Source organism: Vidua macroura, unplaced genomic scaffold (assembly GCF_024509145.1).
Source record: "Vidua macroura isolate BioBank_ID:100142 unplaced genomic scaffold, ASM2450914v1 whyUn_scaffold_289, whole genome shotgun sequence".
NCBI classification, from domain to species: Eukaryota; Metazoa; Chordata; class Aves; order Passeriformes; family Viduidae; genus Vidua; species Vidua macroura.
In genome coordinates, this window is record NW_026530635.1 from 1 (window position 1) to 26,037 (window position 26,037).

The 26,037-nt window shown below is 50.7% G+C and overlaps 4 protein-coding genes across 4 annotated transcripts; 3 read left to right on the plus strand and 1 right to left on the minus strand.

Annotated features, from left to right (window-relative positions):
* Positions 1 to 89: 89 nt before the first annotated feature.
* LOC128803063 (serine/threonine-protein kinase TAO2-like) lies at positions 90 to 5,262 on the plus strand (the record flags this gene model as incomplete). The annotated part of the gene is made up of 7 exons (XM_053969636.1): positions 90 to 161; positions 292 to 393; positions 1,763 to 1,808; positions 2,518 to 2,614; positions 3,764 to 3,877; positions 3,968 to 4,060; positions 5,199 to 5,262. Coding segments are annotated over 7 exons (528 nt in total), but the record flags the coding sequence as incomplete, so codon positions are not given.
* On the plus strand, positions 5,234 to 14,093 carry LOC128803062 (serine/threonine-protein kinase TAO3-like). Its single transcript, XM_053969635.1, has 6 exons — positions 5,234 to 5,244; positions 5,328 to 5,447; positions 5,969 to 6,050; positions 7,419 to 7,499; positions 8,634 to 8,756; positions 13,766 to 14,093. Exons 1-6 carry the CDS (start codon positions 5,234 to 5,236, stop codon positions 13,871 to 13,873), a joined length of 525 nt encoding a protein of 174 aa, XP_053825610.1. The 3' UTR covers positions 13,874 to 14,093.
* Positions 14,094 to 14,695: 602 nt separating this feature from the next.
* CDIPT (CDP-diacylglycerol--inositol 3-phosphatidyltransferase) lies at positions 14,696 to 21,515 on the plus strand. Its single transcript, XM_053969637.1, is given in 8 exon segments — positions 14,696 to 14,796; positions 15,878 to 16,012; positions 17,458 to 17,611; positions 18,997 to 19,051; positions 19,053 to 19,082; positions 19,637 to 19,763; positions 21,246 to 21,337; positions 21,339 to 21,515. Coding segments are annotated over 8 exon segments (699 nt in total). The 5' UTR covers positions 14,696 to 14,753; the 3' UTR covers positions 21,402 to 21,515.
* An 873-nt stretch (positions 21,516 to 22,388) lies between these two features.
* LOC128803066 (myosin regulatory light chain 11-like) lies at positions 22,389 to 25,462 on the minus strand (the record flags this gene model as incomplete). The annotated part of the gene is given in 10 exon segments (XM_053969638.1): positions 22,389 to 22,540; positions 22,542 to 22,562; positions 23,652 to 23,700; positions 24,026 to 24,104; positions 24,703 to 24,718; positions 24,720 to 24,755; positions 24,757 to 24,794; positions 24,797 to 24,808; positions 25,385 to 25,430; positions 25,432 to 25,462. Coding segments are annotated over 10 exon segments (412 nt in total), but the record flags the coding sequence as incomplete, so codon positions are not given.
* Between the last annotated feature and the right edge of the window lie 575 nt (positions 25,463 to 26,037).

Sequence of the window (26,037 nt, forward strand, 5' to 3'; positions counted from 1 at the left end):
CCCCAAAATCCCCCCAAATTCCCCTTAAATCCCCCCAAATCCCCCAAAATCATTTCCAAAAACCCCAAAAATCCCCAAAAATCCCCCAGGCCCGTGACCTGCGCTCCCAGGAGTTGGTGGCCATCAAGAAGATGTCGTACCGTGGGCGAGCCTCCAGCGAGGTGAGACCCCCAAAAACCCCCCAAAAAAACCCCAAAAATCCTCAAAACACCCCCAAAAATCCTCAAAACACCCCAAAAATCCTCAAAACACCCCCAAAAAAACCCCAAATTTGCCCTTTTTGCCCCCCAGAAGTGGCAGGACATCGTGAGGGAGGTGAAGGTGCTGCAGAGGCTCCGGCACCCCAACACCGTGGGCTTCAGGGGGTGCTACCTGCGGGAGAACACGGCCTGGGTGAGCCCCCCCAATTTGGGGAGGGGTCCCCAATTTGGGGAGGGGTCCTGGGGGATTTTTGGGGAATTTTTTATGATTTTTTGGGGGATTTGGGGTATTTTTTGGGGATTTTTGGGGGGGTTTAAGGGGATTTTTGGGGTCCAGGGGTGTTAAAACAGGAGCTGGGTGAGCCCCCCGAATTTGGGGAGGGGTCCCCTGAATTTGGGGAGGGGTCCTGGGGGTGTTTTTGGGGAATTTTTTGCGATTTTTTTTTGGGATTTGGGGTATTTTTTGGGGGGTTTTTAGGGGATTTTTGGGGTTCAGGGTGTTAAAACAGGAGCTGGGTGAGCCCCCCGAATTTGGGGAGGGGTCCCCGATTTGGGGAGGGGTCCTGGGGGATTTTTGGGGAATTTTTTGCGATTTTTTTGGGGGATTTGGGGGATTTTTTGGGGATTTTTGGGGGGTTTTAAGGGGATTTTTGGGGTTCAGGGGTGTTAAAACAGGAGCTGGGTGAGCCCCCCGAATTTGGGGAGGGGTCCCCTGAATTTGGGGAGGGGTCCTGGGGGCGTTTTTGGGGAATTTTTTATGATTTTTTTTGGGGATTTGGGGATTTTTTGGGGGGTTTTAAGGGGTTTTAAGGGGATTTTTGGGGTTCAGGGGTGTTAAAAACAGGAGCTGGGTGAGCCCCCTGGGTGAGCCCCCCGAATTTGGGGAGGGGTCCCCAATTTGGGGAGGGGTCCTGGGAGGGTTTACGGACTTTTGGGGTTTTTTGGGGATTTTTTTGGGGATTTTTTTGGGGGCTTTTAGGGGATTTTTGGGTTCAAAGGTGCTAAAACAGGACCTGGATGAGCCACCAGAATTTGGGGAGGGGTCTTGGGGGGGTTAGGGGATTTTGGGGGGGTTTTCGGATTTTTTGGGGATTTTTTTTTTTTGTTTTGGGGGGATTTTTTGGGGTTTTGGGGGGATTTTTTGGGGGGATTTTAGTGGATTGAGAAGATTTTGGGGCATTTGAGGGAATTTTGGGCATTTTTAGGTGATTTTTGGGGGGATTTAGGTGATTTTGGGGATTTTTGTTGAATTTGTGGGGATTTTTAGGAGTTTTGGGGTGTTTTAGGAGATTTTGAGGGTATCCTTAGAATTTTTGAGGGGATTTTGGGTGATTTTTGGGGGATTTTTGGGATTTGGGGGAATTTTTAGGGGATTTTGGGGGGAATTTTGGGGAAATTTTGGGTGGATTTGAGGGAACTTTTGGAATTCTGGGGGATTTTTAGGGAATTTTGGGGGATTTCTAGGGTAATTTGGGGAGGATTTTTGGGATTTTGGGGGATCTTGGGAATAATTTTGGGAGGATTTTGGGGATTTTGGGGTTCCCAACCTGCCCCTCCCCCAGCTGGCCATGGAGTTCTGTGTGGGATCAGCCCTGGACCTGCTGGAAGGTGAGAATTTGGGGCTTTTTGGGCAACTTTGGGCAGTTTTGGCAATTTTGGGATCTCAAGGGGAATTCTGGGAGGGAATTTTGGGGTTTTTTTGGGGGGGAGATTTAGAGGGAATTTTGGGGGGATTTAGGAAAGATTTTATTTGTATTTTTGGGGGATTTAGGGGGAATTTTAGGGGAATTTAGGGAGATTTTGGGGAGATTTTACTGGGAATTTTGGGTGATTTAGGGGAATTTTGGGGGGCATTTAGGGAGAATTTTTGGGGGGAAGTATGGGGGGGGTTTATGGGGAATTTTGGGGGATTTAAGGTGAATTTTGGGGGAATTTAGGATGAGTTTTTGGGGGATAATTTGGGATATTTTAGGGGGTTTTAGGATGAATTTTGGGCAATATTTGAGATAATTAGGGGTAAATTTGGGCAATAATTTGGGGTATTTAAGGTGAGTTTTTGGGGGATTATTTGGGGGATTTGGGGTTAATTTTGGGGTATTGAAGGTGAATTTTTGGGGGATATTTTGGGGTATTTAGGAAAATTTTGAGGGATATTTTGGGATATTTAGGAGTAATTTTGGGGATTTTTGGATTATTTTTTCGGGCGTATTTTGGGGTATTCAAGGTGAATTTTTGGGGGATTTGGGGGTAATTTTGGGGGATTTTTTGGGGGATTTTGGGGCATTTTTGGGTGACCCCTCCCTCCGTGCCCCCCAAGTGCACCAGGAGCCGCTGAGGGAGGAGGGAGATCGGGGCCATCACCGAGGGGCCCTGCAGGGCCTGGGCTACCTGCACAGCCAGGGGGTGATCCACAGGTGGGGCTGCCCCATAGATCCTGAAATCCTGCCCCATAGATCCCCCTGCCCCATAGATCCTGAAATCCTGCCCCATAGATCCTGGGATCCTGCCCCATAGCACAGCCTGGGCTACCTGCACAGCCAGGGGGTGATCCACAGGTGGGGCTGCCCCATAGATCCTGCCCCATAGATCCTGAAATCCTGCCCCATAGATCCCCCCTGCCCCATAGATCCTGAAATCCTGCCCCATAGATCCCCCCCTGCCCCATAGATCCTGAAATCCTGCCCCATAGATCCTGAAATCCTGCCCTATAGATCCCCCCTGCCCATAGATCCTGAAATCCTGCCCCATAGATCCTGAAATCCTGCCCCATAGATCCTGAGATCCTGCCCCATAGCACAGCCTGGGCTACCTGCACAGCCAGGGGGTGATCCACAGGTGGGGCTGCCCCATAGATCCTGCCCCATAGATCCTGAAATCCTGCCCCATAGATTCCTCTGCCCCATAGATCCTGGGATTCTGCCCCATAGATCCTGAAATCCTGCCCCATAGATTCTGGGATATTGCCCCATAGTATAGCCTGGGCTACCTGCACAGCCAGGGGGTGATCCACAGGTGGGGCTGCCCCATAGACCTGGGATCCTGCCCCATAGATCCTGAAATCCTGCCCCATAGATCCTAAAATCCTGCCCCATAGATCTCCTGTGCTCCATAGATCCCCACTGACCCCTCCCCACTGACCACTCCAGCCCCACTGATCCCTCCAGCCCCACTGACCGCTCCCCACTGACCCCTCCAGCCACACTGACCCCTCCAGCCACACTGACCGCTCCAGCCCCACTGACCGCTCCCCACTGACCCCTCCAGCCCCACTGACCGCTCCAGCCCCACTGACCACTCCCCACTGACCCCTCCAGCCCCACTGACCGCTCCCAACTGACCCCTCCAGCCCCACTGACCGCTCCCCACTGACCCCTCCAGCCCCACTGACCCCTCCCCACTGACCCCTCCCCACTGACCACTCCCCACTGACCCCTCCAGCCCACTGACCACTCCCCACTGACCCCTCCAGCCCCACTGACCACTCCCCACTGACCCCTCCAGCCCCACTGACCGCTCCCAACTGACCCCTCCAGCCCCACTGACCGCTCCCCACTGCCCCCCAGGGACATCAAGGCTGGCAACATCCTCCTGCGGGCCCCCGGCCACGTCAAACTGGGCGACTTCGGCTCGGCCGCCGTGGCCACCCCGGCCAATTCCTTGGTGGGGACCCCGTACTGGTGAGGGGGGGGGAGGGGCTCGGGGATATTTGGGGGGGGGGTGTCTCTGGATTTGGGGAGGGGTCCCCAGGCTGACCCCCGGCCCCCCAGGATGGCCCCCGAGGTGATTCTGGCCATGGACGAGGGGCTCTACGACGGCCGGGCGGACGTGGTGGTCACTGGGCATCACCTGCATCGAGCTGGGTGAGCTGCGGGAATTTGGGGAGGGGGCTTCAGGGGCATTTGGGGGATTTTGGGTGGATTTTGGGTGTGTTTTTGGGGCGTTTGGGGGCAGTTTTGGAGGGTTTGGGGGGGATTTTGGGGTGGTGTGCGGTCACTGGGCATCACCTGCATCAAGTTGGGTGAGCTGTGGGAATTTGGGGAGGGGCTCTGGGGGATCTTAGGTGAATTTGGGTGGATTTTGGGTGGGTTTGGGTGGGTTTTGGGGGTTTAGGGCAGTTTTTGGGGGGGATTTTGGGGTGTGTGGTCACTGGGCATCACCTGCATCGAGCTGGGTGAGCTGCGGAATTTGGGGAGGGGGCTTCAGAGGGGATTGGGGGGATTTGGGGGTTTTGAGGTGATTTTTGGGAATTTTGGGTGGTTTTGGGGGGTTTTAGGGGATTTTGGGTGGTTTGGGGGGATTTTGAGGAGGATTTGGGGGGGATTTGGGGAGGGGTCTTTGGGAGAAATGTGGGGTTGAATTCAGGGGTGAATTTGAGAGTTTTAGGGACTGAATTTTGGGGTGAATTTGGCATTTTTAGGGACTGAATTTGGGATTTTTAGGGACTGAATTTTGAGGTGAATTTGGGGTTTTTAGGGACAGAATTTTGGGGTCAATTTGGGATTTTTAGGGACTGAATTTTGAGGTGAATTTGGGATTTTTAGGGACTGAATTTTGAGGTGAATTTGGGGTTTTTAGGGACAGAATTTTGGGTCAATTTGGGATTTTTAGGACTGAATTTTGAGGTGAATTTGGGGTTTTTAGGGACTGAATTTTGGGGTGAATTTGGGATTTTTAGGGAGTGAATTTTGGGGTGAATTTGGGGTTTTTAGGGACAGAATTTTGGGGTCAATTTGGGATTTTTAGGGACTGAATTTTGAGGTGAATTTGGGGTTTTTAGGGACTGAATTTTGAGGTGAATTTGGGGTTTTTAGGGACTGAATTTTGGGGTCAATTTGGGGTTTTTAGGGAGTGAATTTTGGGGTGAATTTGGGGTTTTTAGGGAGTGAATTTTGGGGTGAATTTGGGATTTTTAGGACTGAATTTTGGGTGAATTTGGGGTTTTTAGGGACTGAATTTTGGGGTGAATTTGGGGTTTTTAGGGTTCTTTTTTCCCCCCAGCTGAGCGGAGGCCGCCCCTGTTCCAGCTGAACGCGATGAGCGCCCTGTACCACATCGCCCAGAGAGACCCCCCGGCCCTAAAGCACCCCCAGGAGTGGTCAGTGCCCCATAGATCCCCCTGCCCCATAGATCCTGCCCCATAGATCCAGCCTGCCCCATAGATTTATCCTATAGATCCACCCTGCCCCATAGCGCCCTGTACCACATCGCCCAGAGAGACCCCCCGGCCCTAAAGCACCCCCAGGAGTGGTCAGTGCCCCACAGATCCCCCTGCCCCATAGATCCATCCTGCCCCATGGATCCTGCCCCATTGATCCATACTGCCCCATAGATTTATCCTATAGATCCACCTTGCGCCATAGATCCTGCCCCATAGATCCATCCTGCCTCATAGATCCTGCCCCATAGATTCTGCTCCATAGATCCTGCCCTATAGATCTACCCTGCCCCATAGATCTATCCTGCCCCATAGATTTATTCTGTAGATCCATCCTACCCTATAGATCCACCTTGCCCATAAGTCCTGCCACATAGATCCTGCCCATAGATCCACCGTGCCCCATAGATCCTGCCATATAGATCTACCCTGCCCATAGATTCATCCTGCCCCATAGATCCTCCCTGCCCTATAGATCCTGCCCCATAGCATCCCATGGCCCCATAACGGGTTCCCAGCCCCACATTTTGGGTCCCAGCCCCAAATTTGGGGTCCTGCCCCACATTTTGGGGTCCCTGCCCTGACCCACACATTTCCCCCCCCCCCCCCCCAGGTCGGAGGAATTTCGGGATTTCGTCTCTCGGTGTCTCCGGAAGCTTCCGCAGGAACGGCCCCGAGCGCGGGAGCTGCTGCAGGTGGGACCCCAAAAACCCCAAAATAACCAAAAATAACCCAAAATCCACCCAAAATAACCCAAAATAACCCACAAAATCCCCAAGTAACCCAAAATAATCCCAAAATAACCAAAAATAACCCAAAATCCACCCAAAATAACCCCAAAATCCCCAAATAACCCAAAAATAACCCAAGAATCCACCCCAAATAGCATTCAATTAACTCAAAAATTACCAAAAATAACCCAAAATACCGAAAAATAACCCAAATTAACCCCAAAATCCACCCAAAATAACCCCCAAAACCCCAAAATAACCCAAAATACCCTAAAAAAACCCTGAAACACTCAAAAATAACAAAAATAAAAACCCCAAAATCCATAAACAACCCCAAAAATATCGTAAAAATACCCCAAAAAACCCCAAATCCACCCCAAATTAACCCAAAAAATCCCCAAATCAGTCCAAAGTGGGGCAATTCTGGGGGATTGGGGGTTTTTTGGGTGATTTTGGGTGATTTGGGGGTGATTTGGGGGATATTTTAAGCGATTTTGGGTTTTCTTGGGGTATTTTGAAGATTTTGGGGAGATTTTGAGTATTTTGGGGTATTTTTGGTGATTTTGGGGGTGATTGGAGGGGTATATTTTGGATTTTGGGGGTATTTTGGCTGATTTGGGGATATTTTGGGGTAATTTAGGTGGTTTTGGGTGATTTTTTGGAGTATTTTGGATCATTTTTAGCTATTTTTGGTTGATTTTGGGTTATTTTTGTGTGATTTTGGGCTGTGTTGGCTGATTTTGGGCGATTTTGGGCTCTTTTGGCTGATTTTGGGATGATTTTGGGATGATTTTGGGCTCTTTTGGCTGATTTTGGGCTTTTTGGGGGGATTTTGGGCTGATTTTGGGCTATTTTGGCTGATTTGGGGATGATTTTGATGATTTTTGGGCTGATTTTGGGTGATTTTGATGATTTTGGGCTGATTTTGATTATTTTGGGATATTTTGATGATTTTGGCTGATTTTGGGATATTTTGGGTGATTTTTGGCTGATTTGGGGCTGATTTTGTGTGATTTTTATGATTTTGGGCTGGTTTTGGCTGATTTTTGGCTGATTTTGATGATTTTTGGCTGATTTTTTGATATTTTGGGCTATTTTTGACTGATTTTGGGCTATTTTTGGCTGATTTTGGGCTATTTTGGGCTGGTTTTGGGTGATTTTGATGATTTTGGGATATTTTGGGCTATTTTTGGCTGATTTTGGGCTATTTTGGGCTGGTTTTGGGTGATTTTGATGATTTTGGGATATTTTGGGCTATTTTGGGCTGATTTTGGGCTGATTTTGGGCTGGTTTTGGGTGATTTTGATGATTTTTGATGATTTTTTTGGCCAGCACGCCTTCCTGGCTCAGCAGCGCCCCCCAGGGGTCGTCCCGGAGCTGCTGCGCAGAACCAAGATGGCCGCCAGGGAGGAGGTGAGTGCGCACCAGTAGAAACCAGTATGGACCAGTATGGACCAATATAGACCAGTATGGAATGGAATACAGATCAATATAGACCAGTGTGGACCAGTACAGACCAGTATAGAAACCAGTACAGACCAGTATAAACCAGTATGGACCATAGAAATCAATATAGACCAGTATAGACCAGTATAAACCAGTATAAACCAGCATGGACCAGTATAGAAACCAGTACAAACCAACATGGACTAGTATTGACCAGTATAAACCAGTACAGACCAGTATAAACCAGTACAGATTAGTACAAACCAGTAAAATCCAATGCAGACCAGTATAAGCCCGTATAGAAACCAGTTTAGACCAGTACAAACCAGTATAAACCACAATAGACCAATACGAGCCAGTACAGACCAGTATGAACCAGTAGAAACCAGTACAGAAACCAGGATGGACTGGTGTAGACCAGGATGGACTGGGGGGGGTCCAGTTGTTGGTCCAGTTTGTCCCAGTTTGTCCCAGTTTGTCCCAGTCCCTCCCAGTCCCTTCCAGTTTGTTCCCAGTCCCTCCCAGTCCGTCCCAGTATAACCCAGTTCATTCCCAGTTTATAATATACTGGATTATATCCCAGTATAATCCAGTTCCCTCCCAGTTCCCTCCCAGTCCAACCCAGTCCCTCCCAGTTCATCCCAGTTTGTTCCCAGTCTCTCCCAGTTTGTCCCAGTCCCTCCCAGTTCATCCCAGTTTGTCCCAATCCCTCCCAGTTTGTCCCAGTCCCTCCCAGTTCATCCCAGTTGATTCCCAGTCAATCCCAGTTTGTTCCCAGTCCCTCCCAGTTTGTCCCAGTCCCTCCCAGTATTTCCCAGTTTGTTCCTAGTCCCTCCCAGTTTGTCCCAGTATCTCCCAATTTATCCCAGTCCATCCCAGTCCCTCCCAGTTCATCCCAGTTGATTCCCAGTCCCTCCCAGTTTGTTCCCAGTCTCTCCCAGTCCCTCCCAGTTTGTTCCCAGTTGATTCCCAGTCCATCCCAGTTCCCTCCCAGTTCATCCCAGTTTGTTCCCAGTCCCTCCCAGTTTATCCCAGTCCCTCCCAGTCTCTCCCAGTTTGTCCCAGTCCGTCCCAGTCTGACCCTGCCCCGTGTCCCCCCAGGACCCCCCCAGCCCCTCCCCCAGCGTTCCCAGTTCTCCCAGTAGCTCCAGTGACCCCCCCAGTCCGGGGGACCCCGAGGACGACGCCGAGGGGGGGGAGGGGCCCCCGGGGACCCCCCCGCAGGTGAGCGGCGAATTCGGGAATTTGGGAAAATTTGGGAAATTTTGGGGAAAATTTGGGAATTTTGGGGGGGAATTTGGGGATTTTGGGGGGGAAATTCAGGAAATTTGGGAAAAATCGGGAATTTTGGGGGGAAATTTGGGAATTTTTGGGGAAAATCTGGGAATTTCTGGGGGGAATTTGGGGATTTTGGGGGGGAAATTCAGGAAATTTGGGAAAAATCGGGAATTTTGGGGGGAAATGTTGGTATTTTTGGGGAAAAATTTGGGGAAATGTTTGGAGTGATTTGGGAATTTGGGGGGGAATTTTGGGGATTTTTTTTGGAATTTGGGGAATTTTTTGGGGAATTTTGGGAAAAATTTGGGGATTTTTGGGGGAATCTGAGGGAATTTGGGAAATTTTCAGAGGTTTTTGGGGGAATTTTTGGGAGTTCTGGGAGTTTTTTGGGGAATTTTTAAAGAAAAATCGGGAATTTTGGGGAATTTGGGAGTTTTGGGGGAAATTTTTGGGAAAATTTGGGAAATTTTGGTGAAAATCTGGGATTTTTGGGGGGATTTGGGGAGACTTAGAAATTCGGGAGGGAATTTTCGGGATTTTCTTGGGGAATTTTTTGGGAATTTTGGGGGAAATCAGGGAATTTAGGGGGAATTTGGGGGAATTTCCAGGGATTTGGGGGGGAATTTTGGGAATTTTGATGGGTTTGGGGGGAATTTTGGGTGGAATTTGGGCTCACGCTTCCCCTGTCCCCTCCCAAAAATCCCCTCAGAGCCCCCGGAAACTCCTCAGGGAATTTTATCCCATTTTTTAATCCCAATTTTCTCTCAAAAACTTCAAAACTTGTCCTAAAATTCCCTTCGAATTTCATTTTACCCCTTTTTTCTCCTCACAAACTTCACCATTTCCCCATTTTTTGCTGTTTTTCCCCTCAAAAAGTAAATTTTTATTCCCTTTTTTCCCTCAGAATTGGCGCCATTTTGTTTCCTTGGTGCCATTTTATTTCTTCGTCTCCTTTTTTCCAATATTCCTGATTTTCATAATTTTCCTAATTTCTCACTTTTCTCTCCTAATTCCCATTTTCCCTTCCCACCACTTTTCCCATTTTCCTCTCATTTTATCCCTAATTTTTCCATCATTTCCCCCTTTTCCCCCATTTCCCTCTGATTTTTCCTGTCATTTTTCTCTAATTTCGCCCACTTTTCCTCATTTTCCCCTAATTTTTCTCTCACTTTTCCCTACTTTCCCCTCAATTTTTAAATTTTTTTTATCCCATTTCCCTCTCATTTTTTCCCATTTCCCCTCATTTTCACCATTTACCCTTAATTTTCCACCCTCATTTTTCCCCATTTTCCCCATTTCCCCCTCATTTTTCCCTCATTTTTCTCTCATTTTTCCTCATTTTTCCTCATTTTCCCCTCGTTTTTCTTCAATTTTTCAATTTCCCCCTCATTTCCCCCCATTTTCCCCTCATTTCCCCTTTTTTCCCCTCACTTTTCCCTCATTTTCCCTCACTTTTCCCATTTTCCTCTCATCTTTTCCCTCATTTTCCCCATTTCCCCTTCATTTTTCCCCTCATTTTTCCCATTTTCCCCTCATTTTTCCCGTTTTCCCCCTCATTTCCCCTTCATTTTCCCCCTTATATTTCCCATTTTCCCCTCATATTTCCACATTTTCCCCTCATTTTTCCCGTTTTCCCCTCATTTTTCCCATTTTCTCTCCTCAGGACGACGCCATTTCCGCCATCTTGTCCCCTCAGGCCGCCATTTTGTCCTCCTCAAACACCCAAACCCCCTCGGTTTTACCCTCCCAAAAACCCATTTTTTTCCCCCAAAACCTCATTTGCTCCACCCAAAACCCCTTTTCCTCCACGCAAAACCTCATTTCCTGCACCCAAAATCCTCTTTTTTCCACCCAAACCCCTCTTTTATCCCCCCCAACGCCTCCCTCATCCCCCTCTGCCACCATTTTCCCTCCTCCTTCCCCTCAGGCCGCCATTTTGTCTTCACCGACTTCACCCCCTCAAAACACCAATTTACCTTTTTCCGACCCAAATTTACCCCCTGAAAACACAATTCCATCCCACAAAAACACAATTTCACCCCTGGAAAACCCCATTTTATCCCCCCCAGACCCAAATTTCCCCTCAGAAAACCCCGTTTTACCCTCTGCGACCACTTCACCCCCGCCGGCAGCCATTTTGTCCCACCCGCAAAGCCTTTCACTGTCCCAAAATCCCATTTTTTCCCCCCAAAACCCCGTTTTACCCCCACAAAACCTCACTTTTTCCCCTCCAAACCCCGTTTTATCCCCCCCAGACCCAAACCCCCTCTCAGAAAACGCCATTTTGCCACCCCCAGACCCAAATCCCCTTTCCCCAAACCTCCCTTTCCCTCAGCCCCTTTTCTCCCCTCAGGCCGCCATCTTGTCGCCCCCCACCCCTTCCATCTTCCCGCCCAAAAGCTCCGTTTTTTCGCCCAAAAGCTCCGTTTTTTCCCCCAAAACGCCCATTTCCCGTTCGAAAACCACCATTTCACCCCGCCACGCTTCCTTCTACCCCCCTCCCACCCCTCGCCGCGCCACCACCCCGCTCCCCTCGCCGTCCCTCCTCCCTCACCTGCTCTGCTCCCTGCTGGCCTTCACCGCCGCCCTCCACCCCTCGCCGCCCTCCCTCCTCCTCCTCCTGGCCGCGCTTTGGGCTCAAAAACGGCGATTTCGGGGCTTCCTCCCCGCCCTGGAGTGCGGCGCCACCGGGCTGGCGCTGGCCCACGCCTTCCTCCCCCTCCGCCCTCACCTCTGGGCTCCCTCCTCATCCTCCTCGGCCGCCTCGGCCTTGTCCTCGGGCCTGGCGGCCGCGTTGGGCCTGGCCGCCATTTTGGGCCTCGGCGCTCGCCGCCGCCGCCTTTACGTGCCCGTGGTGGTTTTGGCCGCGCAGCTTTGGCTCTCGCCGTGGTTGTTTTTACCCCTTTACGTCCTGGGCGAGCTCTCGCGAGGGGGACGAGCCCACCGCTGGTGGCTCAGGGCGCTTCTGGGGTTGCCCCCTCCTCTTTTCCGCGCCTTCTCCCGCTTGGGTTTGGCCTCCGAGCGAGGCCTCTTCGCTTTTTTCCCCAAAACCAACAAAATGAGGTTCAGGAGTCGCCTCCCCGTGCCCCAAAAACGTTCTCGGGGCGGCGCTTCCTCCTCCCCGAGGTGTCCCCGGCGTTTTTGGGGCGCCCTCGATGGTTTCGGGAGGAGTTTTTGGGGTTTTTTCCGTCAATTCCGGAGGTTTCTTAAGGGGATTTGCGGGGGTGAGGCCGCCCCTCCCCCACCCAGCCGGATCCCCCGCCCCGCCCCCCGGCCCCTCCCCCCACCCCCAAAAAAGGGACCCCAAAACCGGGGGCCCCTCCCCCACCCCGCCCCTCCCCCACCCCGGCGACCCTGGAGGTGATTTTGGGGTGGGGGAGGGGCAGACACTACGGGACCCCAAAAAAATCCCCAAAATTTGGGGGAGATTTTGGGGTCAAAACCCCCCCAAAACCCAAAAATCCCAAATTTGGGGAGATTTTGGGGTCAAAACACCAAATTTGGGGCCAAAACCCCCCAAAACCCCAAAATTTGGGGAAGATTTTGGGGTCAAAACCCCAAATTTGTGGTCAAAACCCCCCAAAAAACCCAAAAATCCCAAATTTGGATTTTGGACCCCAAAATCTCCCTCAAATTTTTGGATTTTTGGGGGTTTTAGGCCATAAATCTCCCCTAAATTCGGAGATTTTTTTTTTTGCTTTTTGACCTCAAAATCTCCTCCAATTTTGGGGATTTTTGGGCTATTTTGGGGTCAAAACTCCCAAAATCCAAAAATTTAGAGGTTTTGGGGTCAAAAGCCCCCCAAAAAAACAAATTTGGGGGAGATTTTGAGGTCAAAACCCCAAATTTGGGGTTTTCCCATTAATTTTTTTTTTCTACCAAAATTTTGGGGTCCCCCCTTTTTTTTCTCTATTTATTCTCCCACAGGGGTCCCCAAAATTCCATTTTTTGGGGGGAGGTGGGGCATTTTTGGGATCATTTTTGTTTGTTTGTTTGTTTTCATTTTTTCCTTTTCTTTTTAAAATTTTTTCCCATTTTTCTTTAATTTTCAAATTTTTTTTGGTTGGAATTTTCATTGTTTTGGGAATTTTTCTTTTGTTTCGTTGTCGTTTTCTTTGGATTTAATTTTATTTAAAATAGAATTATTTAAAACATCCCAATTTTCTCATTTTTCTGGTGGGTTTTGGGCTCGTTTCGGTTGGGGAAAATAAAACTGGGGGGAGAAAATTGAATTTTTGTGGGAAAAATTCAGAAATTTGGGAGGGGGAAAACTGAATTTTTTGGGGGAAAAAATGGAAATTTCGGGGATAAAAACGGAATTTTTTTGGGGAAAATTGATTTTCTTTTGGAAAAACGGAGATTTTGGAGGGGAAATTTGAATTTTGGGGGAATAATTTGGATTTTTTGGGGGGAAACAATTTGGAAATTTTGGGAGGGAAATTTTGGATTTTGGGTGAATTTTGGGGCTTTTTTAAATTGAATTTGGGGGTCTTTTGGTTAATTTTGTGGCTTTTGGGTGAATTTTGGAGGTTTTTGGTTGAATTTTTGGTTTTGTTGGATTTTGGGTGAATTTCGGGAGTTTTTTTGTGCATTTTGTGTTTTTTTGGGTGAATTTGGGGGAGGGTTGGGTGAATTTTGTGGGGTTTGTTTTTGAATTTTGGGTGAATTTGGGGATTTGGGTTTTTTTGTTGAATTTTTTGGTTTTTTGTTGAATTTTGGATTTTATGTTGAATTTTGGGGTTTTTTGTTGGATTTTGAGGGGTTTTTTGGGGTGAATTTTGGGGGTTTTGGTTGGATTTTCTCTGAATTTGATTTTTTTGGGGGTGAATTTTGCCTTTTTTGGGCGAATTTTGCTTTTTTTTGGGGTGAATTTTGTCCTTTTTTGGGTGAATTTTGCCCTTTTTTGGGTGAATTTTGCCTTTTTCTGGTAAATTTCGGGGCTCTCTCCCCCTCAGGTTCCGGAGCGGCCGCGGGCGGAACGTTCTGGAAAGATCCCGAAATTCCCGGAGCTGCTCTGGGCCCCCCTTTGGGGGGGAGGGGCCCCAAAATTCCCGATTTTCTGAATTTGGGGAACCCCAAAACCGCCGGATTTTGCCCCAAATTTGGGATTTTCCTGAGGGGGGAAAAAAAAATCCCCAAAATTGGGAAAAAAAAAAAACCCCAAATTTTAACTTCGGAGGGAAAAAAATCTCTCAAGCCCCCCCCTCATTAATCGGGGGCGTTAATTGCGCTCATTAATGGCGTGAATAATAAACAGGACGCTGGTGACGTCATTGGCTCCGCCCGCTTTGTGCTACTTAGCGTTAATTAAGGGAAACTAATGAGGGTTAATTAAGGGAAAAGGACGCGGGAGGGGGCTGGGAATCGTTAATCACCCCCGCCGTGGTTAATTAACCCGCTCATAATTAAGGATCCGCCTAATTGCCTGCGGAACGCGCCACTTCCGCGTTGCCACGGCAACGGGGGCGTGGCTTAGAGCGGAAGCGCCGCTGGGGTGGGGGACGTCGCTGATTGGCTGCGGCGTTGCCAGGCCTACTCTGATTGGCGGAGGCGTTGCTAGGAGTGCTCTGATTGGTGGAGCCGTTGCTAGGCGGGCTTTGATTAGGTGCGGCGTTGCTACGCGGGCTCTCATTGGGGGAGGAGTGTCCGGGCGTGCTCTGATTGGCTGCGGCGTTGCTAGGCGTGCTCTAATTGGGTGGGGCGATGCTACGCGTGCTCTGATTGGTTGTGACGTCGCTAGGCGTGCTCCGATTGGAAGAGGCGTTGCCAGGCGTTTCCTGATTGGCCGGAGGAGCCGCGTCGCTTCCGCTTCCGGCCCCACGTGACCCGCGGCGCTCTTAAAGGGGCCGCGCCGCGCTCGGGGTTTTTTTTTTTGGGGGGGATTTTGGGGGGTCCCGGGGGGGGCTCGGGGGTCCCGGGAGGCCCCGGGGGGGTCCCCGGGCCATGGGGGAGGAGAACGTGTTCCTGTTCGTGCCCAACGTCATCGGTGAGCGCCGCAACGGGGGCGCGGGGGGGAACTGGGGGGGAACTGGGTTATACTGGGAGGGGATTGGGGGGGACTGGGAAGGGTCTGGGGTCACTGGAACAAACTGGGAGGGACTGGGAGGGACTGGGGGGGGACTGGGTTATACTGGGAAGGGTTTGGGGGGGACTGGGAGGGACTGGGAGGAGATTTGGGGGCGCTGGGAGGGAACCGGGAGGGAACTGGGTTATACTGGGTTATACTGGGATGGGTTTGGGGGGGACTGGGAGGGACTGGGAGGGGACTGGGTTATACTGGGAGGGGATTTGGGGGGGACTGGGAAAGGTTTGGGGGCACTGGGAGGGAACTGGGATGGACTGGGATCAACTGGGAGGGGATTGGGGGGGACTGGGATGGACTGGGGGGAAACTGGGGGGGCAACTGGTTTATACTGGGAGGGGATTTGGGGGCGCTGGAAGGAACTGGGATGGACTGGGTTATACTGGGAGGGGATTGGGGGGGAACTGGGAGGAAACTGGGACAAACTGGGAGAGACTGGGGGGGATTTGGATGAATTGGGCTAAACTGGGAAAGGTTTGGGGGGGACTGGGAGGGGACTGGGGTGAACTGGTTTATACTGGGAGGGACTGGGAGGGGTTCGGGGCGCTCCAGGTGGGGCTGGACTGGGAGTGCTACTGGTCCATACTGGTTTATACTGGTTTAAACCCACCCATAATGCTTTATACTGGCTTATACTGGTTTATACTGGTTTATACTGGTTTGTACTGGTCAGCCTCTCAGTCTGCACCACCTGGGGACCCCTTTTGGGGAGGTTTTGGTGGCCAAAACTGGTTTTTACTGGCCCATACTGGTTTATATTGCTCTATACTGGTTTGTATTGGTTTATACTGGTTTGTACTGGTTTATACTGGTTTGTACTGGTTTGTACTGGTTTCCAGGCTACGTCCGGCTCCTGCTGGCTGATGCCAGGGGGTGACACTGGGCTGGCTAGAACTGATTTATACTGGTTTATACTGGCACACACCGCCCTACACTGGTCCATACTGGTTTGTACTGGTTTATACTGGTCCGTACTGGTTTCCAGGCTACGTCCGGCTCCTCCTGGCCGCCGTCTCCTTCTGGCTGATGCCCACGCGGCCGGGGCCAGCGGCCGCCTGCTACGGCCTGGCCGCGCTGCTGGACGCCGTGGACGGACACCTGGCCCGGCTGCTGGGCCAGGGTACTGGTTCATACTGGTTTAGACTGGTTTAGACTGGGAGGGACTGGTTGATACTGGGAGGGACTGGTTTAGACTGGTTTATACTGGTTCATACTGGTTTAGACTGGTTCATACTGGGAGGGACTGGGAGGGACTGGGTTATACTGGGAGGGGATTACGGGGGACTGGGAGGGACTGGGAGGGGATTGGGAGCAGTGGTTATATTGGTTTATACTGGTTTATACTGGTTCATACTGGTTTATACTGGTTTATACCGGTTTATACTGGTTTATAACGGCCTTTACTGCTTATACTGGTTTATATCAGTTTATACTGGTTTGTACTGGGAGGGGGCTGGGTTATACTGGGAGGGGATTGGGAGGGACTTGTTTATACTGGTTTTTACTGGTTTATACTGGCCTTTACTGTTTATACGGGTTCACGTCAGTTTATACTGGTTTGTACTGGGAGGGGCTGGGTTTTACATGGAGGGGATTATGGGGGACTGGGAGGGGACTGGGAACACTGGTCTGTACTGGTTTATACTGGGAGCACTGGTCATAGAGGTTTATACTGGTTTGTACTGGTTTATACTGGTTTATTGTGGTTTATACTGGGAGGGCTCAAAATGGATGGGGAGAGGCCCAAAATGGCGGCAATGGGCGTGGTTTGCTCAGTGTGGGCGTGGCTTGTGAATATATGGGCGTGGCTTCAGGAGGATGATGTCATTTGGGGTGTGGCTCACTTTGATGATGTCATTATGGGTGTGGTTTATGAGGAATGATGTCATTGGGTGAATCCGCCATCTTGGATTCATTTTTCGAGGATTTCCCTCCAAATTTTGACTTTTTGCCCCCCAAAATGTTGGGATTTTCCCCCAAAATTGGAGCTCCCAGCTCCAAACTGGGAATGCCCCAGCTCCAAACTGGGAATCTCCCACTTGGCCCCGCCCCTTCCGCCATCTTGGATCGACATTTTGAGCTTTTCCCACGATATTTTTACTTTTTTCTCAATTTTTCCATCCAAATTTTGACGTTTTCCACCCAAAATTCAATCCCACGCCCCAAACTGGGCTCTCCCAGTGTGGAACTGGGAATGTCCCAGTTGGCCCCGCCCCCTTCCGCCATCTTGGATTTCCCTTTTGAGCTTTTCCCGCCATATTTTGACTTTTTTTCCTCCCGAATCTTCAATTATTTTGTCCAAATTTCAACTTTTCCCCCCCAAATTTTTTCCCCCGCGGCCCAGCCCGGGCTCTCCCAGTTTGGAAGTGGGAATGTCCCAGTTGGCCCCCGTCCCCTTCTGCCATCTTGGATTGCAATAATGAGCTTTTCCTGCCATATTTCCTCCCGAATCTCCAATTATTTTGTCCGGATTTCGACTTTTTCCACCCAATTTTTTTCCCCCCGCGGCCCAGCCCGGGCTCTCCCGGTCCGGCACGGGTGCGATCCCGGTTTCCCGCCCGCCAGGCTCGCGGCTGGGCGCCATGCTGGACATGCTGACGGACCGGCTGAGCTCCATGTGCCTCCTGCTCAACCTGGCGCTGCTCTACCCGCGTTGGGCGCCGCTCTTCCAGCTCAGCATGGCGCTGGACGTGGCCAGCCATTGGCTGCACATGCACTGGTGGGCGGGGCTTGGAGGGGGGCGGGGCCGCGCTGGGGGCGGGGCGCGGTCGGGAGCGTGGGAAAATGGGTGAGAAATGGGGTGGAAAAGGGGAAAAACGAGGGGGAAATTGGGGCGAAAACGGGGGAAATTGGGGGTTTGGGGGAGTGGTTTTAGTGAGGAGGGGGCGTGGCTTGGGTGGGCGGGGACAGGGTGTGGTCGGGAGGGGGGAATGGGCGGGAAATGGGGAAAATTGGGGGGGGAAGGGAGAAGATGTGGAAAATTTGGGTTTGGGGGAGTGGTTTGAATGGGAGGGGTGTGGCTTAGGTGGGTGGGGCTGGGCGTGGTCAGGACGGGGCAACATGGGCCAAAAATGGGGAAAATTGGCGGAAGGGGGGATGGAAATTGGGGTTGGGGGCGTGGCTTGAAAAGGAGGGGCGTGGCTTGGATGGGAAGGGGTGTGGCTTGAGTGGGCATGAGCGGGAAGGGGCGTGGCTTGGCAAAAGGAATTTGGGCGGGTGGGAAGGGAAAATTTGCATCTTGGGGGCGTGGCTTGAATGAGAGGGGGTGTGGCTTATTTGGGTGGGGCCCTCAAGAGGATTTGAGGTTCTGGGTCTTACTGGGATGAACTGGGAGGAACTGGGAGGGCCCCTGGGGTGTGGGCGTGGTCACTACTCCATATATGGCAATGTGGGGGGTGGCTTCACGTCCATATATGGTAATGTGAGGTTCTCGCTCCATATTTGGCAATGTGGGTGTGGTCTCACTTCCATATATGGTAATGTGAGGTCCTCGCTCCATATTTGGCAATGTGGGTGTGGTCTCATTTCCATATATGGTAATGTGAGGTCCTTAGTCTATATATAGTAATGTGGGTGTGGCTTTACTTCAATATATGGTAATGTGAGATCATTGCTCCATATATGGCAATGTGGGTGTGGTGTCACTTCCATATATGGTAATGTGAGGTCCTCACTCCATATTTGGCCATGTGGGTGTGGTCTCACTTCCATATATGGTAATGTGAGGTCCTCGCTCCATATATGGCAATGTGGGTGTGGCCTCAGTTCCATATATGGTAATGTGGGTTTTTACTCCATATATGGTAATGTGGGTGTGGCTTTACTTCCATATATGGTAATGTGAGGACCTTGCTCCATATATGGTAGTGTGGGTGTGGCCTCAGTTCCATATATGGTAATGTGGTGTTTTTACTCCATATATGGCAATGTGGGTGTGGCCTCAGTTCCATATATGGTAATGTGGGGTTTTTATTCCATACATGGCGATGTGGGCGTGGCCTGCATTCCATATATGGCAATGTGGTTTATCCCACACCGCCTACGGCGATGTGGGCGTGTCCGTGCCTCACCACGCCCCCCCTTTGGCCCCTCCCTCCGCTTTAGCTCCACCCTCCAGGGGGCGACGTCGCACAAGGCCGTGGGGGCGGGAGTGGGGCACCCCCCTGCTGAGGCGCTACTACCAGTCCAGGGTGAGACTGGGAGCACTGGTTTGTACTGGGAGGGAACTGGGACGGACTGGGAGGGGACTGGGACAAATTGGGAGGGACTGGGAGGGAAATGGGAATGGATTGGGGAGGGAACTGGGACAAACTGGGAAGGACTGGGACAAACTGGGATGGACTGGGAGGGATTGGAAGGGATTGGGAATGAACTGGGACAAACTGGGAGGGAACTGGGGGGGAACTGGGAGGGACTGGGAGGGAAACTGGGATGGAGTGGGAGGGAATGGGACAAACTGGGATGGAACTGGGAGGGGGACTGGGACAAACTGGGAGGGAACTGGGGGGGACTGGGACAAACTGGGGGGAACTGGGAGGGGACTGAGAAGCACTGGGAAGGAACTGGAATGAACTGGGATGGATTGGGAGTGAACTGGGGGGCAACTGGGACAAACTGGGAGGGATTGGGAATGAACTGGGACAAACTGGGAGGAACTGGACAAACTGGGAAGGGGGGGGCGTGGCTCTAACCGAACCGACCACGCCCCATTGCTGACCACGCCCCCTTTGGCCCCGCCCCCCAGCCCCTCCTCTTCCTGCTGTGCGCTGGGAACGAGGGGTTCCACTGCTGCCTGTACCTGCTGCACTGGGGGGAGGGGGCCCGCCGGTGAGGTCCTGCTGGTTTATACTGGTTCATACTGGTTTATACTGGTTCATACTGGTTTGAGACTGGTTTGGACTGGTTTTACCGGTTTTTAGTGGTTTTTATTGGTTTTTTTACTGTTTTTTAGTGGATTTTACTGGTTTGTACTGGTTTTAACTGGTGCCTTGACTGGTTTCAAACTGGTTTTAAACCAGTATTAAACTGGGTTTGTACTGGTTAGACTGGTTTTTATTGGTCTTAACTGGTTTGTACTGGTTAGACTGGTTTTTATTGGTCTTAACTGGTTTGTACTGGTTTTAACTGGTGCCTTCACTGGTTTCAAGCCGGTTTGGACTGGTTTGGACTGGTTTTTGTTGGTTTTTACTCATTTTAAACTGGTTTTAAAACTGCTTTCGACTGGTTTTTAGTGGTTTTCATTGATTTTTTCTGGTTTTTACTGGTTTTAACTGGTCCATACTCGTCTTTACTGGTTTCAAACTGGTTTTAATTGGTTTCAAACCGGTTTTAAACTGGTTCGTAGCAGTTTCTTACTGGTTCTTTCAGTTTTTTTAAATTTGTGCTGGTTCATACTGGTTCTAACTGGTTTGTACTGGTCCTTACTGAGTTTAACTGGATTTTATTGTGGATTTAAACTGGTTCTAAACTGGGTTTAAACTGGTTTCAAACTGGTTTTAACTGGATTTTTACTGGTTTGAGGCTGGATTTTTTCAGTTTTTTTCTGGTTTTTCTTGTTTGTACTGGTCTGACTGGTCCATACTGGTTCTAACTGGTCTATACTGGTTCTGACTGGGATATTTATTGTGTTTTTAACTGGTTTCAAGCTGGTTTTAACTGGTTTCAAGCTGGTTTTGAGTGGATTTTTACTGTTTTTAACTGGAATTTTTCAGATTTTTTCTGGGTTTTTTTGTTCCTACTGGTTCTAACTGGTTCCTACTGGTTCTAACTGGTTTGTACTGGTCCATACTGGTTCTAAACGAGATTCTATTGTGGTTTTAACTGGTTTCGATCTCATTTTAACTGGATTTTTACTCATTTTAATTGGAATTTCTCAGATTTTTTTCCTGTTGTTTTTGTTTGTACTGGTCCGTACTGGTCCTAACTGGTTTGTACTGGTCCTTACCTGGTTCTAACAAGGTTCTGTTGTGATTTTGACCGGTTTCAAACTGGTTTCAACTGGAATTTTTCTGATTTTTTTGCTGTTGTTTTTGTTCGTACTGGTTCTAACTGGTCCGTACTGGTTCTAACTGGTCCGTACTGGTTCTAACTGGTCCGTACTGGTTCTAACTGGTCCGTACTGGTCCGTACTGGTTCTAACTGGTCTGTACTGGCTCTAACTGGTCCGTACTGGTTCTAACTGGTCCGTACTGGTTCTAACTGGTCCGTACTGGTCCGTACTGGTTCTAACTGGTCTGTACTGGCTCTAACTGGTCCGTACTGGTCCGTACTGGTCCGTACTGGCTCTAACTGGTCCATACTGGTTTCTAACTGGTCCGTACTGGTTCTAACTGGTCTGTTCTGCTTTCCCGCAGTGTTCCCGGGGGGTCCGGGGCTGGCCAGGCTGGGCCTGTGGCTCGTGGCCCCCCTGGCCGCCCTCAAATCCTTCCTGAACCTTCTGCAGCTCGGGGGGGGCCCTGAGGGGCGTGGCCGCCCTGGACGCGGCCGAGAGGGCCCAGAAAAGCTCCTGAGCCCCTCCCCCACCCCCCCCAAAATTCCCCTCCCGAGCCCCTCCCCCACCCCCCTGCTGGGAGGCGGGGCGCGGGAGGGGCGTGGCCAACGCAAGCTCCGCCCGCCCTCGCCCCTCCCCCCTCCGTAATAAAGGCTCAATTGGCCCCTCCCCCCTGTGCGTGGAGTCTGTGGGGTGGGGGAGGGGTGCGGTGAAATCCCCAGGATTTTTTGGGGGGCAAATTCCCAAAGTTTTTGTAAATTCCCGAATTTTTGGGGGCAAATTCATGGATTTTTTTAGAGTAAATTCCTGGATTTTTTGGGGCAAATTCCCAAATTTTTGGGGGTAAATTCGTGAATTTTTTTTGAGTAAATTCCTGAATTTTTTGGGGCAAATTCCCAATTTTTTTTTGGGTAAATTCCGAATTTTTTTGAGTAAATGCCTGAATTTTTTTTGAGCAAATTCCTGAATTTTTTGGGGTAAATTCCAGAATTTTTTTGAGTAAATTCCTGAATTTTTTGGGGGCAAATTCCCAAATATTGTGGGGTAAATTCCCAGACTCTTTGGCGGGTGAAATCCCAGATATTTTTTGGCAGTAAATTCCCACCCTTTTTTTTGATGTTTATTCCAGGATTTTTTGAGGTTTAGTTTCCCAATTTTTTGGAGTAAATTCCCAGATTTTTTTTTGGGTGAAATACCAGATATTTTTGCAGTAAATTCCCATATTTTTTGGGGTTTATTCCAGGACTTTTTGGGGCGAATTCCCAGATTTTTTTGGGGGTCAAATCCCAGTTTTTTGGCAGTTGAATTGCTGGATTTCTTTTGCAGTAAATTCCCAAATTTTCAGGATTTATTCCAGGATTTTTGGGATGAATTCCCCATTTTTTTGGGGGGGGGTGAAATCCCAGATTTTTGGCATAAATTCCCAGGTTTTTTTCGGGTTGAAATCCCAGATTTTTTGAGGTAAATTCACCAATTTTTTGCAATAAATTCCCGGATTCTTTTGCAGTAAATTCCCACATTTTTTCAGGTTTATTCCCGGATTTTTTGGGGCGAATTCCCGGATTTTCGGGGTCCCTACTCCCCCTCCTTGTCCTCGCCGTGGGTGATGACGTAACAAATGTTCTTGTAGTCCACGTTGCCGGCCACGTCCGGCGGGAAGGGCGGCCCACATGTTCTTGATCTGGAATCCGGGGGAAATTCGGGAATTTCGGGGGAGTTTGGGGAATTTTGGGAATTTTTTTGGAATTTTTGGGGGGATTTTTGAGGATTTTTGGGCAATTTTAGGGAATTTATGGGGATTTTGGAGGGAAATTTGGGCGAATTTTGGAAATTTTGGGGGGAATTTGGGGTATTTTTTTTGGAATTTGGGGAATTTTTGGGCAATTTGGGGGAAATTTGGGCAATTTTGAGGAATTTTTGGAATTCTGGGGAATTTTTGGGGAATTTTGGGGGAAATTTTGTTGAACTTTGAGGAAATCTTGGGACTTTTAGGGGGGGAATTTGGGAATTCTGCGGGGAGAATTTTGGGAATTCGGGGGATTTGGGTTTTTTTCAGTATTTTGGGCCAAATTTGGGGGTTTTGGGGATTGTTGGGCCAATTTTGGGGGGTTTTTAGGTTGATTTGGGTGGATTTTGGGGGTTTTGAGCCGATTTTTGGGATTTTTGGGCTGATTTTTGGGGTTTTTAGGTTGATTTGGGCCGTTTTGGGTTTTTTTGGGGGGATTTTTTTGGGCTGATCTTTTTTTTTTTTAATTTTTGGGCTGATTTTGGGGTTTTTTTTGGGGATTTTTGAGCCAATTTTGGGGGTTTTGGGGGATTTTTGAGCCGATTTTGGTATTTTTTGGCCAATTTTGGGGGGGTTTTTGAGATTTTTGAGCTGATTTTGGGATTTCTGGGCCGATTTTGGGGTTATTTTGGGGATGTTTGGGCCGATTTTCGGGTTTTTTAGGTTGATTTGGGCCGATTTTGGGTTCTTTTGGGGATTTTTGGGCGGATTTTGGGGGTTTTTTGGGATTTTTTGAGCCGATTTGGGGATTTTTGGGCCGATTTTGGGGATTTTTGGGGATTTTTGGGCCGATTTTGGGGGTTTTTTAGGGATTTTTGGGGATTTTTGGGCCGATTTTGGGTTTTTGGGGACTTTTGGGCGGATTTTGGGTTTGTTTGGGGGGATTTTTGGGCTGATTTTGGTTTTTGGGGGGATTTTTGGGCCGATTTTGGGGTTTTTTGGGGGGATTTTCGGGCGGATTTGGGGCGTTTTTGGGTCGCTCACCTCCTCGGGGGTGAAGCGGTCGCACTGCGTCGTCAGCAGCTCCTCCAGGCTGGGGGGAGGGGGCCGGGGTCACCCCAAAAAACGGCCCTGAGGCCCCTCCCCCACCCGCCAAATCCACCCCTCCCCCACCCCCAAACCCGCCCCCTCCCCCTCCCCCAATTCTCAATTTTTTTGGGGGGGGGGAGGGGGCCAATTTCTTCCCCGCCCCCTCCCCCCACCGCCCTTCAGGACAAAACCCCTCCCCCCACCTCCTTCAACATGGTGGGCGGGGCCGATCCATTTTTCGCCCCTCCCCCTTTAGTGGGCGAGCCCAGCCCCTCCCCCAGCCCCCGAGGGGGCCCCTCCCCCACCCCTCGCGCCCCTCCCCCACTCACAAGCTCTTCTTGATGGAGCCTTTCCCGTCCGGGTCCAGCACCTTGAACGCGCCCATGATGACGTCCTCGGGGTCCGCCCCTTGGGGGAGGGGCCAAGAGAGAGGGGGGCGGGGTCAGCACGGAGTGGGGGAGGGGCCGGAGCGGGTGGGGGAGGGGAGTGGGGGGGGGGAGAGTCATGCCGGGGGTGCCCGGATGGATTTTGGAATTGAAGTTTTTGGGGATTTTGGGGTTTTTTTTTGGGGGTGGATTTTGGGGATTTTGAGGTTTTTTTAAGTTGAATTTTTGAAATTTTGGGGGTTTTTTTGGGGGGTGAATTTTTGGGATTTTGGGGTTTTTTTTGGGGGTGGATTTTGGGTTTTTTTTTTGGGGTGGATTTTGGGGATTTTGGGGTTTTTTAAATTGAATTTTCAGGATTTTGGGGTTTTTTTGGGTGGATTTTGGAGTTTTTTGGGGGTGGATTTTGGGGATTTTGGGGTCTTTGAATTTTCAGGATTTTGGGGTTCTTTTGGGTTGGATTTTCGGGATTTGTGGTTTTTTTGGGGTGGATTTTGGGGTTTTTTGGGTTGAATTTTCGGGATTTTGGGGTTTTTTTGGGGTGGATTTTGGGGTTTTTTGGGTTGAATTTTCGGGATTTTGGGGTTTTTTTTGGGTGGGATTTTGGGTTTTCGGGGCCCCACCCTTGAGCTTCTCCCCCGAACATGGTGAGGAACACGGTGAAGTTGATCGGGCCCCGAGGCCTCTTTGATCATCGCGTCCAGCTCCTCGTTCTCACGTTCAGCCGGCCTGGAGGGGCGGGGGCCGCGTCGGGACACGCCCACCGACCCCACCCACCACCCACACCCTCACAAGCCCCTCCCCCCTCACTCAAACCCCATCAAAACCCCGCCCCCTTCCAGAATAACACCCTAAATTTAAGCCACACCCACTTTTGGAGGTCACGCCCACTCTACGCCCATCATTTAAATAGAACACGCCTCTTCCTTTAAGCCACGCCCCTTCATCCCACAAAGCCCCTCCCCCTCGGACGTTTACCCTGATTAAGCCCCTCCCCCTCCCTCAAACACCCAAGCCCCGCCCCCTCAACAAGCCACGCCTCTCACAGCAAGCTCCTCCCTTTCATTTAAGCCCCTCCCCGATAGAAAGCCCCTCCCACAAAGCCCCTCCCATTTCATTTAAGCCCCTCCCCGTTGATCAAGCCACGCCTCTCATTAAAAGCCACTCCCCTTTCCTTTAAGCCCCTCCCCTTAAGCCACACCCCCTCAGAGCCCGAATCTCCACCCCAAACCCCACCCAATCGGACCCCGCCCGCTCAGACCACGCCCCCCTGTGCTGACCACGCCCCCTTTTAGCCCCGCCCACCCATGGCGGCGAAGGTCTCCCTGAGGTCATCCTTGTCGATGATGCCCGTCGCGGTTCTGGTCGATCACCGTGGAACGCCTGGGGGGGCGGGGGCAAAGCGGGAGGGGGCGGGGGAAAAGGGAGGGGGAGGGGCGTCAGGGCCACGCCCCCCCCCCCCCCCCGCGAAATTCCCGTGAAATTCCCGCGAAATTCCCCAAAAAAAATAAAATAAAGAAACGGGAAAAATCCGCGAAAATTCGGGGTATTCCCCGCGCTCGGGAAGCTCCTCCCCCGATCCCTAAGCCCCTCCCACAACTTTCTTAGCCCCTCCCCTTTATGCCCCCTCCCGCCCTTTTGACCCACCTTTCTTAGCCCCGCCTCCTTTTTTGCCCCACCTTTCTAAGCCCCTCCCCCTTTTGCTCTCCACCTTCCTAAGCCCCTCCCCCTTGTGCCCCACCCAAGCCCCTCCCCCCACCCTTCTTCCTGCCCCCTCCCCCACCCATTTTCCCGCCTTTTTTGGGGGGGGGGGCGTGACCGCCACAATTTTTTGCCCCCTCCCCCACCTTTAGCCCCCCCACCTTTAGCCCCTCCCCCCACCCTTCTAAGCCCCTCCCCCACCCATTTCTCCGCCATTTTTTTGGGCTGCGACCGCCGCGATTTCTGCCCCTCCCCCA

What these genes read in the sequence shown, in the direction of transcription:
- LOC128803062 (XM_053969635.1), top strand. An exon ending in CTAAAGCACCCCCAGGAGTG is followed by an intron (nt 5,448 to 5,968) that starts GTCAGTGCCCCA and finishes CCCCCCCCCCAG; the next exon opens with GTCGGAGGAATTTCGGGATT. An exon ending in CCCCGGGGACCCCCCCGCAG is followed by an intron (nt 8,757 to 13,765) that starts GTGAGCGGCGAA and finishes TCTCCCCCTCAG; the next exon opens with GTTCCGGAGCGGCCGCGGGC.